General features: G+C 37.1%; 1 protein-coding gene across 12 annotated transcripts; it reads right to left on the reverse strand.

The window, feature by feature from the left end:
- Positions 1-488: 488 nt before the first annotated feature.
- Positions 489-7,158, reverse strand: LOC107644077 (uncharacterized). 12 transcript variants are annotated; one of them, XM_088488878.1, is made up of 10 exons: positions 6,834-7,158; positions 6,529-6,702; positions 5,873-6,122; positions 5,702-5,790; positions 4,691-5,626; positions 3,978-4,073; positions 3,612-3,833; positions 2,874-2,924; positions 2,600-2,726; positions 1,638-1,998 (listed from the first exon to the last, which is right to left on the reverse strand). In XM_088488878.1, the coding sequence occupies exons 5-6, from the start codon at positions 5,275-5,277 to the stop codon at positions 4,043-4,045; spliced, it is 618 nt and encodes a 205-aa protein (XP_088345004.1). In that variant the 5' UTR covers positions 5,278-5,626; positions 5,702-5,790; positions 5,873-6,122; positions 6,529-6,702; positions 6,834-7,158; the 3' UTR covers positions 1,638-1,998; positions 2,600-2,726; positions 2,874-2,924; positions 3,612-3,833; positions 3,978-4,042. The 12 variants fall into 12 exon arrangements, with proteins under 12 accessions (XP_088345007.1, XP_088345001.1, XP_088345004.1 ...); XM_088488881.1 differs by lacking the exons at positions 5,702-5,790; positions 5,873-6,122 and adding an exon at positions 489-735 and having other exon boundaries at positions 1,770-1,998; positions 6,846-7,158; XM_088488875.1 differs by lacking the exons at positions 5,702-5,790; positions 5,873-6,122 and adding an exon at positions 489-735 and having other exon boundaries at positions 1,770-1,998.
- Between the last annotated feature and the right edge of the window lie 4,618 nt (positions 7,159-11,776).

The raw sequence follows: 11,776 nt of genomic DNA on the forward strand, positions 1-11,776 counted from the left end.
GGTCCCTGACCTTTTGCTCCGCGGACATTTTCGTCCCTGACCATTGAAAAATACTTTTAAGTCCCTGACCCTCACAAAACTTGGTCGGATCAGTCCTTCCGTCCAAATACTTCCGTCAGACACAACGGAAAATGCTTGTCACGCGTACACGTGGGTCACGCGTACGCGTCGCTTGGAAAACTTCCCTCTCACGTGTACTATAACACCCTACCACACAGAACCTTATGCTTAAGTCATAAGACAGAGGTGGCGAGGTATTACGACCTCTAGTAATAAAATTTAGTACATATAGTAGTGTGAAAAATGTTTATAACTAGAAGCCTTTGAAGAAAAGATAAAACAAAATCGTTAAATAAAAAAGCGCAACACTCTGATCGATAACGTAACCAAACCGACAAAAGATAGACTAACGTGAAACCATAAACAAAGGAGTGCCAAAGATACGAATATCAAAACTCAAGACCCGATTTGCGAAGATAACCGATCCGAGCATAAAAGTATACATATATAAGTATAAATATAGAGTAAGAAACCCAAGGGAAACCCCAAGGATAAGCTAACAAAACCTGTTCTCCAAAACAACCTTTAAGAGGAGTCAAAACAGTATATATATATATTTATTTAGTGGAGATAGTAACTATCTACATAAAACCAAAATAAAGTCCGGAAAATCAAGGATCTTCGCTAATCCAGAAGTCTCCAGCATGCCTCAGCGAGGAGCCTCACGTCCTGCATCTGAAAATCACAAAATCCGCATAGGTGAGAACACTACAAAAATAATCACTTTTAGCGGCCATTTATTTTGCTTTTAGCGGCAATAAAAATAGCCGCTAATACATTTACCGGCAATTAGACATTAGCCGTCTTATGCTTCGCCGCTAAAAGGTTTTAGCGGCAATTATAACATTTGCCGGTAAAAACCTTTTTAATGGCCGCAAAAAGTATATAAGTTTTAGCGGCCATTTTTTTGGCAATTTATATGGCCACTAAAAGTAATTCTAATATTGCAATGTTATTCACTTTTAGTGGCAATTACTATTGCCGCCAAAACCCATTTTACCGGCAATTTATATGGCCACTAAAAATAATTCTAAAATTATGTTATTCACTTTTAGTTGCCATTACTATTGCCGCTAAAATCTTAAAACTTTTTTAATTATACTCACTCTTTTAGAAATAACAACCTATCCTTTTTCTAAAATTTCAAATTTTTACCAATAATTATTATTATTGTACATAATATAAATATACTAAAATTAATTATTACAAAATAAAATATTTTATTAAAGGTTTAATTACTCTGTTGGTCCCTATAGTTTCACCAAATTTTTAATTAGGTCCCTATACTTTTTTTCCTTTCAATTGGATCCCTATACTACTATAATTTTGTAATTAAGTCCTTCCTAGTATAAAAAATATTAGAATTAACTGAATATTTATTCGCAAATTGAAGATATTTATAATTAAAAACTTAATTAAATCTTTGACCGCATGCATTTTGGTAAAAATATTATGTTAATTTTAACATTTTTAACATGAAAAGGACGTAATTACAAAATTAAAAGCAGTGTAGGGACCCAATTGAATGGAAAAAAAGTATAGGGACCTAATTAAAAATTTGGTGAAACTATAGGGACCAACAGAGTAATTAAACCTTTATTAAATTCAAAATATTTATACAAAATTTTCTCTTGAAAAGTAATAAAACATAATACAAATTTAAACAACATAAATACTACAAGAAAAAAAGGATTTAAGAGTAAATCTACATTATATACACAAATTGTTGAGGCATGTAGGAATTGGAAGTCTTAGCCACAATCTCTTCATTCCCTTTGCAGGGTCTGTCAGAACCAACTCAGCCCCGAAAGCCAACAGAGTGATTCTCCTTTCGAGACTCATTGAAGCAGGCATTGTAATTTTGACCTTGTAACCCTTGGCTACGGCCATGAAAGCTAATCCGATGCCAGTATTTCTACTTGGTTCAATCAGAACACTCTTCAGCAAAATATGACAAGAGCCACATGCAGATAAGAAACAAATCAGATCATACATCTAAATAACCAATACTATCTTCCATCAATCCACATCCTAGCTAGTTCTGCATCTCAGTTTTAACAGAAAGTAATAAACAGTAACACCATTCAATCAAAGCTAAAATTACTTCCAAGCTTGAACAAATATCTTTATGTTATAGAAGCTTTTCACAGAACATGTATTTGAATTTGGGCTTACGTATATAGTTTGTTCCCTCATGATAACTGTATACGTCAGAATTAAAGTGATGGTAGTGGAAAAAAGAAAGTAATAAAATAATGCTCAGAAAAACTTTAGCAATCCCTTCTCCCTGCCCGACCCTTATTCATTGCACTCCCTGTAGCCAGATAAACCTATACAAGTTAACTATAAGAACTTGCTTTTTACAACCTAAAATTGTTGAAAAATGAGTGTATATTATTATAAAAACTATGCAGATTAAAATATATGTGTAAATAAAGGACTACTTAGTGTTTGAAAACTTTAATTTATACATATAAAAAATTTAAAGAATCCTAGAAAATATATAAAGCATACAACTAATAATATATGCCTTCATTACCATTATTATTGGACCAAGTGAAGCTTGAGGGACGATATCAGCTTGTGAGAAAGATGGAATTTGAAGAAAAGGATGTCACGGCCTTAACTCCTACGGCAAATTGGTAAGAGATTAGACACTCTCTTCTCTGTGGAGAAAAAAGAGGTTTTAATGACCTTGTTTCAACATGTCAATACGCATGTTTCAAAGCAGTAAAATGAAAAGCACTTGTTTTTCTTTTAATAGCAAGTGCTCAAATTTCAGAATAAATTGAATAAAAAGAGAACAAACTTACAAATACGAATTCCATCCCCAATCTTTTCCAACCGATGATGAGTACCCTACTCTGTTCAGGAGTTAACAATTAATCAATCATGCACTTCTACTCCAATAAAAAAATTAAAGGCAAATAGGTGCTTATTATATAAACAGTGTATAGATTATTAGATCCCCCCATCTCCCCCAAAAACAGCTCCTTAGTTCGTCTTGATCATTTTCATACTGATCCAAATGACATGTCAAAGTAGGTAAATATATTGTCTCCTCTCTTTTTTTCTTCACCCCTTTGTACACAGACAAGGCAGCCTATCCTTATCCAACAAAATTAAATTCTCCCATATGGGTTTCCTTTTGAAACAAAAAACCTGATGCTTGAAATTCAAAAGATAAATACTGAGAGAAAAGGTCAACTATAATAAGACAAGAGGGGAAGATACCTATGGAACCAAGGGCAATGCCAATGATAAGCAAGGCAACGGTGGTATAAGGGACTGGTGCATGCTATAATAAACTATTTTAATGATTAAATTTTCAATTTAAGGATAAAAAAAGAAAAAGAGGAAAAGGAATATCCTCCAATAATTAAATGAAGCAACAATATCAAGATTTGACAATAGTAGAGTAGATTCAATGAGCTCCATAGCACGTGATTTTGTAGTCTCAATCTGGTAATATCCCACAGCATACCAATAGCAAATCAATTAAGAGGGAAACAAATTGTCATGATTAAAAAAATTATGAACTTAAAACATACCAATTACCAAAGAAGAAGTTTGTCTCCTCCAAGAAAGGCTCTTGGTTTTCATATCCATTGCAAAATCATTTACACTATTGACAATACCATTCACTGCAGCTAAGTCCTGCTTGGCATATCGGCAATCTTGTGTCACAAGTCAACGCGTGGTACGAATTTCTCTGTGAGACGTTGTTGCCTCTGAAGAATCACATTATTTCCAGGCGTATCAACAATTGTCATCTGTTTTAAAAAAGAATGTAAAATAATTACTCAGAGCACATACAATTAGATAGAATATATTATGTAAGTCTATAATATAAAAATTGTGATATTCGTACAGGACAAGGAAGAAACAGAACAGAATCAAGAAATTAACCGGCTTACTTCTTTCTCATTAGTAGTTGGAACAACTCCCTCTTTCAGGTATCTTTCCCCAAGAAGTGCATTAATCACCGTTGATTTACCGGAGTTGAATTCACCCTGAAATATATGAGAGAAAATGTATAATACCATGTCAAATAACTAATAGCATTCTGTAGGATTTGATTTCTATGTCTATCTGAAAAATCCATATAAAAGCTAGAAGAAACACGTCACTCAGCTAACCAAAAGCATTTTGCATTGTTCTATTTATAGGCAAAGCTCCAAATCAAATGAAGCAAAGCAAACGTGTTTGAAGTCTGCATAACAATTTTATTTCAAGTTTTGTTCATTTTAACTTCAATTACATAATAAACTAGTTAGCTATAGTAATAATAAACTTTCCTATTCAATTCAATCCTATATGCTACCTTTATATCTTTTACCTATTATTAGGATAAGAAACAATGATTTGCTTTTAAGAATTAAAATAAAAGTACAAAAGAATTATTACACACAGCAGCAGAGGATCAATTGAACATATAAATTAGGAATATATATAACACCTTATTCTTTCTTGTAATAAGCTTTTACATTTTCATGACTCAAACTATATTGCAAGACAAATATTAAGTTTACAAACAATTGAATAAAAATTTCATGATTACACAAACCCTAAAATTGAAACTTAACATACACTAAGATAGAGACTCAAAGGAATAAGCATAAATGTTTACCTTGATTTCCTTAGATGGATGAAGCATTTCGTCGAACAGGTCAGATGCATAAAGACACAAATACAAAAGTTCAACCAAAATACAATTTCAATAGACAATTTTTGGGCCAACAATTCTGACTCCTCCTTCTTCTCCAAGACTGAACCAAGCTCCTGCTTTGCAGCCTCCAACTGCTTCATGGCGCGGCCAAGCTCCGCTTCTAGCTGCCGTTGGTTTGACACCAGCTCAATGAAGGCAGTTTTGTGCTTCCTGAGATCAGAGGAGTGTTCCTGAGCTTCAAGCTTAACAGATTCTCTCAATTCTTCTGCTTCCCTTTCAGCCTTTACAAGATTTTCCTCCAACTCCTTCCTCTTCTGCTCCCCTTCTTGAATCACTTTGTCCCTGGACTCCAGCAAATCCTCTATTTCCTTCAATTTCTGGCTCATTTCAGAGACAACCTCATCCTTTTTCTTTTCAAACACTCTCAGCTCATTCATCAGTGCCCCAATGTGCTCCCGAAGTTTTCGCCTTTCTTGCAACCAACTCTGCTCCTGTGTAGCAAAGATCCCCACAACTTTCTCATTGGCCTTTGCATCCTCATGCCTCATCTTCTTGAGATTCTCAATCTCCCTCTCAGCATTCCTAAGCTTGAAGACCTATATTCTTCCCCATCCGAAATCCCTTTCTGAACCTTCCACACAATCAACCCAAGTACCTGTGCACTCCCTTGGAGTATGCTGTCACGAATTTCACTCCATTTTTCAACCTCAACATGTGGTTTTGTGAGTGCTTGGAGTGCAAAAAACGCACAAGAAACACCAAAATACATAGGATACATAATATCAGTGTCACTCTTCTTGTCATACCCAAATCTATTATCCAAGACAGAGAATCCCTTATCCTCTGCCATTACTAATTACTATAATGGGGTTTTGGTTCTCCTTTGCCTCTCTGCAACTGTGAAAAGAAAAAAACCAATAAGAAAACAACTATAATTAATGAAACTGAGTCCTACATTACATTAAAACTCACATGATTTTTGGCCATAGATAGATCCCAATTGATTCAATAATGATAGACATATTTGACAGTACAATAATTGAGTTTAAAACAGCAGATGCCTAATGAAAATGATGGGAGACATTAGTGTGTGTCTAAAGCAATAGTTTCCTTAACACAGGATTCAAGAATGATCTTACTTACATATTTTCTCCCCTTCTGAAACTGCAACTAGGCCTAGAAAAAGTACTTGACTGGATCAGTTAAGTCCACAAGTCACACCAAACAGAAAAACTCATGTATATTTCATCTGGACTTTGCATGATTCAATTAATGGTGCACTTTTTTGGAGGGTTAAATTGACTCTGATCATCAATCTTGAGTTAATAAGAAGGGAAAGGTGTCACATGTTGTCACTTCACTCTTCTTTAAATCCTCATTATTCTGTTCTCCACTTTCATTTACAAAAATAATTATAATTATTTATATTAATTAAAATTTCAAACTCAGACACAGGGGTGTTATAAGTCATAGCAATATTAGGGACTACAATATATATAATGCAAGGACACTGTAGATCACTGCAAAAAGAATTAAGTGGGACTATGTAATTGGACTCAAAAACTATCTATTCTTCACTTTTTATCAAGGTCATAATTTTTTTTACCATTGACAGAGACGGCTACATACAATAAGATAGCATTAGCCAAGAGCTTGGAGAACATATAAAATACAGAGCAAGAATGAAATTCAAAACTGATAACAAACAAAACAGTAACCAATAGAGGAGGAGATTATAGATTAACAGAATACAAGAAACAAGGCTGGAATTAATATGTTCCAAAGTGAATATCCCCTACCAAAGTGAATATCCCCTGCCTTAATATGTTCTTTTGCCTGAAGGACTGTCTCCTTATATGCTTCAGGTGCCATGGTTGACATCTTTAAAGGAGGACCGAAATGGTGAGTATGCAAATTCACTGAGCCTCAAGCCAGCCTCACACTAGCAAATCCAAATTTCAAATTAATTTCTCCTGGAGCATAAAAATCGGCGCATGATGATATGCAAGAATGGATTAGTTAGCATGAATCACATAAACCCTAGAAAATGAGAATTTCTCAAATAAGGAACCACAATTGAATAAGAGATGGATGAAAAGGTTACTGAGGTGCGAACTGAAACTAGAGATCATAATGTATGACAGAGGCGGCGATAGAAACCACCACACGAGGCTACAAGCCATCGACAGAGACTGTGACATGAACTAGCGACAACCAACGCAGATTGAGGATGAGGTGGTGGTAGCCAATAATGTTACTTGAGTCGTTCGGTGTAGAACTTGGTGTGAGGAAGAGGAAGAGATGGCGGCAACGGTGAAGTGAAGAGGTTGCGATAGCAAAGTGAGGTGATGGAGGCACTGATACAGTAAAGAGGGATGAAATGTGAGAAATGAGAAAATGGCTTCAACGGTGAAAGTGATATTCTTACTACAGGCAAAGTTAATAATTAGTTAGTGGCCATTTATGTAATTGCCGTTACAAATGAAGTATTAAAGGCAATTATTTATTTGCCGGGAAAAAAGTCATTTAACAAGAGAAATTATGGCTATATTAACATGGCCGCTAAATATTTGTCGGTAAAGATTAAATTTTTTGTAGTGAGAACCGGAGGTTCTTAGTATGGTAATAGTACCCACATATCTAACATGTAATGTCCTGGGAAAGCCGAAGGCAATCCTAGAACTTCCACCAGATAAATCAAAGCTTATAAATAGACTAAACCATAAATGGCAACTGACTAAAGATCTTCAGTCTAACTAACATTCCCCTTTCCAAATCCTGCAGACCTCCCAACCACCAGCAGTAACATAATATGGCAAACATAATTATATCAGACAAGGAGATATACAAATAGAAAGCAGATATAACATTTAGATAATTAACAGGTAATATACAGTCAATTAGGCAATTCTAAACAATTCACATAATATGCATACGATGAATGCCTGTCCTAATGGCTGATGAGTCTCATCTGTCGGTTATAAAGCCAACCAGACAAGTTTTGGTAGCTAACCATTGGACTGTCCCTCTGTCGCACATCCCTAACTCGAGTTATACTCAATCATAAATCATAAATCATATCCAACACCCTCACTGGTGTATATTCACGGGGGCGACCTCATCCAAAACTTTTAGTGTCCGGCCACACTTACGACATAGGGTCAGCAGAGTATCGAGTCTCCACCTGGAGCACATGGTGGCTAGCCACTGCTTTCTTCCAGGAAAACTCGTATCCCAGATAGTGGAAGTGTAACATTCACATTTCATTCAATACGCATATATGCAATCATACTTAGCCATAATTCAATAATAGCTCAGCCATAACTCGGCAATATCTCAGCCCTTTGGCTCATAATACAATCCATAACCAGCCAATTCATTAGCAATTACAGCCCTTCGGCTCATGGCATACACAGCACTTCCACAATCATCCTCCGTGTCTCATACAATGATCCTTAATCATCATTCATCATTAAATCTCCCCTTACTTCATCCACAACTTACCACATTTCCTAGCTCCTCTTTATTGCTAGGCATATCACAAGGATTTAAGACATAATAAGTGAGATCGGAGGCTTAGAAGTCTAAAATTTGGCTTTAAATACTCAAAAATTAATTTTGGGATGAAAACAGGGTCACGCGTGCGCGTCGCCCACGCGCACGCGTGGAAGGCAGCAAGATACAGTGACGCGTACGTGTCTCCCACGCGCACACGTGGATGTGAGAAAAGCCAAGTGACACCTGTGCGTCAGCCACGCGTACGCGTGGGTGCGTTTTGTGCCCCAGGCACAAAACTGGCCGGCACAACTCTCGAGAATTTTGACTGGGCAACTGTTTTAGCTCATCGACGCGTGCGCGTCGGTCACGCATATGCGTGGGTGTGCGTTCTGCCAAAAATTTTACTAAGTTAAAAATTTGCAGAATTCACAGTTTTAAACCCCAATCTTCCGACGGGCATAACTTCTCCATTTCAAATCATTTTTCACCCGTTCTTCAAATAAACATCTCGGATCCAATTTCATTTCTAAACAAGTTTGGCATAAATCGGGGATCCGGAGTCCAAGTTATGCTCCGTCAAAGTATGCCCAAAAGCCACATTTTCATACAAAACCACAAAGTGCTATTTTCAAAACAAACCAATTCCAACCCTTTTTAAAATCAACCAAAACATACCAAAAATCAACCTCAAGCCTCCTCAACTCATACATGAACATTTTTACCAAATCATAACCTACAAATCCATCATTTTAACCATTCTCAACCAAGTAACTCAACTTCAAAACACAATATCATATTATACATATTTTCTCATCCCAATTCCCAACAATACGATTTCCAATCAACCATCAATACACACAATAAATATCACCCTCACCATCAATATGGCTTCACCCACAATTCAACCTCAATCAATCATTAAGCATATATCAAAACATGCATATCTCTCATACATTCTCCCATCAAAACATCAATATTCATCAATCACATATATAACCACATAATTTATCTCAACCATTCAACAATATCAACCCTTCAAAGCCTATTTTAGGGCCTTTAGCCTAAGTTTTCACACCACATTACATTTTAGATACAGGAAACCGAGACCATACCTTAGCCGCTTTTCTGCTTAACCCGAAACACTTCCAAATCACCTTTCCACAAACTCTCAAAACTTCAACACCTCCAAAAACATATTTTTAGCACACCAAAACCCTTTTCCAAACTTTCCAAAATCTCAATCAAGCTCCAACACACATATAAACACTTCCCAACCACAATTATCACATTCAAACACAACAACTCAATACCCAAACATCATAAACCCACAAATTTCACTAGGGTTGAGAATCTTACCACACCCAAGGATCAAGGAGATAAGATTACTTTTCTCTTTCAAGCTAGTTAGGTCTTATAACATCAAAGAGCCCAAAATCTCAACACTTTTTCCCATTAAATTCGAATTTAAGGTTGAGAAAACTGGACTAATTTCGTAGTTTACCTCAAAAACAAAGTAGTGGATTTTGTAGAGCTCATCATGGTGAACACGTGGCCGCAAACAGTGTGGTAATCGGAGCTCCGGATCAAAAGTTATGGTGGTTTGAAGATCAAACAAGGGTAGAACTTTGAGAGAGTGTTCTCCCCCCCCCCCTTCTTACTCCATTTCAGCGTGTTCTTAGGTTTAGTGAGGAGAGAGAGTGCTTTTTTAGGGTTTTAGGTTTAGTTTGGTTGGGCCAAGGGCCCAATATGGGTCCGGTTGGCCCGATTTGGCCCATTCGATCCAATCTTGGGCCGATTTCTATAAAATTGGTATCGAAATTCTCGTTTTAATCTCCTCTATCATATTAAACAATAAAAATCACATTTTTGGCTTTCTTGAATAAATTCTAATTTATGGATTAATTAGCCGTGAATTAACCGGGTTTTAAATTCTACCCATCTAATTGGAAATTTTGCCCACAAAATTCAAATTCAATTACCTGAGAATAAGTGCGGATAGTCAGTTCGCATCTCCGACTCAAGTTTCCACGTGTGCTCTTCAACACCGGCTCGATTCCATACCACTTTAACTAACGAAACTTCTTTTCCACACAAACGTTTGATACTTGTATTGTCAATTCTGACTGGAGTCACTGGAAGCGTCAAATCTTCTCTTAACTGAACCTATTCAGGTTCTAACACATGGCTAGCATCAGAAGTATATTTTCGAAGCTGCGACACGTGAAATACGTCGTGCAGGTTCAAAAGGTGGGGTGGTAGAGCCATCCGATACGCCACCGGTCCAACTCTCTCCAGGATCTGAAACGGACCAATGTACCGAGGATTCAACTTCTTTGCTTTAATCGCCCTACCTACTCCGGTGGTTGGAGTAACCTTAAGGAAAACATGGTCTCTTTCCTCAAATTCCAAGGATTTCCGCCTCTGATCAGTGTAACTTTTCTGACGACTCTGCGCAGTGAGTATCCTATCTCGGATTTTCTTAACTTGTTCATTAGTCTCAGCTATCATCTCCAGCCCCAACAAGCTTTTCTCCCCAGCTTCATACCAACATAGCAGAGATTGGCATTTCTTCCCATACAAAGCCTCATACAGAGCCATTCCGATGCTCGCATGGTAGCTGTTATTGTATGCAAACTCTACTAACGGCATGTATCAATTCCAACTCGCCAACTGATCCAAAACACAAGACCTTAACATATCTTCTAAGGTTTGGATCGTCCTCTCAGATTGACCATCTGTTTGAGGATGGTAAGCCGTACTCTAGCTTAATCGGGTTTCGAAATCCTTCTGAAATGCACCCCAGAATCTTGAAGTGAAACGAGGATCTCGATCAAAAATTATCGTAGTAGGCACACCATGAAGTCTCACAATCTTCTTTATGTACAAGCGTGCTAACTCCTCAAGAGTGTAGTTCATCTGAATGGGTAGGAAGTGAGCCGACTTCATCAATCGGTCCACAATCATCCAGACAGCATCAAAACCGGCCCTATTCCTTGGCAATCCAGACACAAAGTCCATCGCAATGCTCTCCCATTTCCATTGCGGAACATCTAAAGGTTGAAACGTCCCGGAAGGTCTCTGATGTTCAATCTTCACCTTCTGACAAGTTAAGCACTTTGAGACGTATTCCGCCACATCATTTTTCATACTCGGCCACCAAAACATCGCCTTTAAATCATGGTACATCTTAGTACTCCCCGGGTGAATAAAAAATCCGCTTTTGTGTGCTTCTTTTAAGATATCTTACCGCAAAGTGCCAACATCTGGCACTATGATCCTATCCTTGAATCTCCATAGCCCATCCTGATCCTCCGACATTCTCCACCGCTTTCCTTACTCAATAGATGGCAACACCTTTGGTAACATGTCATCGTTTTTATGAGCCTTTAGGAGTTTAGATTTAAAGTCACTTGAGATCTATAATCGACTCAAACACAGGGTTTCAGACACTTCTTGAACACCAATCTTTAGACTCTCGAATGCTTTGAGCAACTCCTCTTCTCGAAGCATCATCCAAGCCGCATACAACAACTTCCGACTTAACGCATC

Source organism: Arachis ipaensis, chromosome B5 (genome assembly GCF_059453495.1).
Source record: "Arachis ipaensis isolate K30076 ecotype BB chromosome B5, ASM5945349v1, whole genome shotgun sequence".
Classification (NCBI taxonomy): Eukaryota; Viridiplantae; Streptophyta; class Magnoliopsida; order Fabales; family Fabaceae; genus Arachis; species Arachis ipaensis.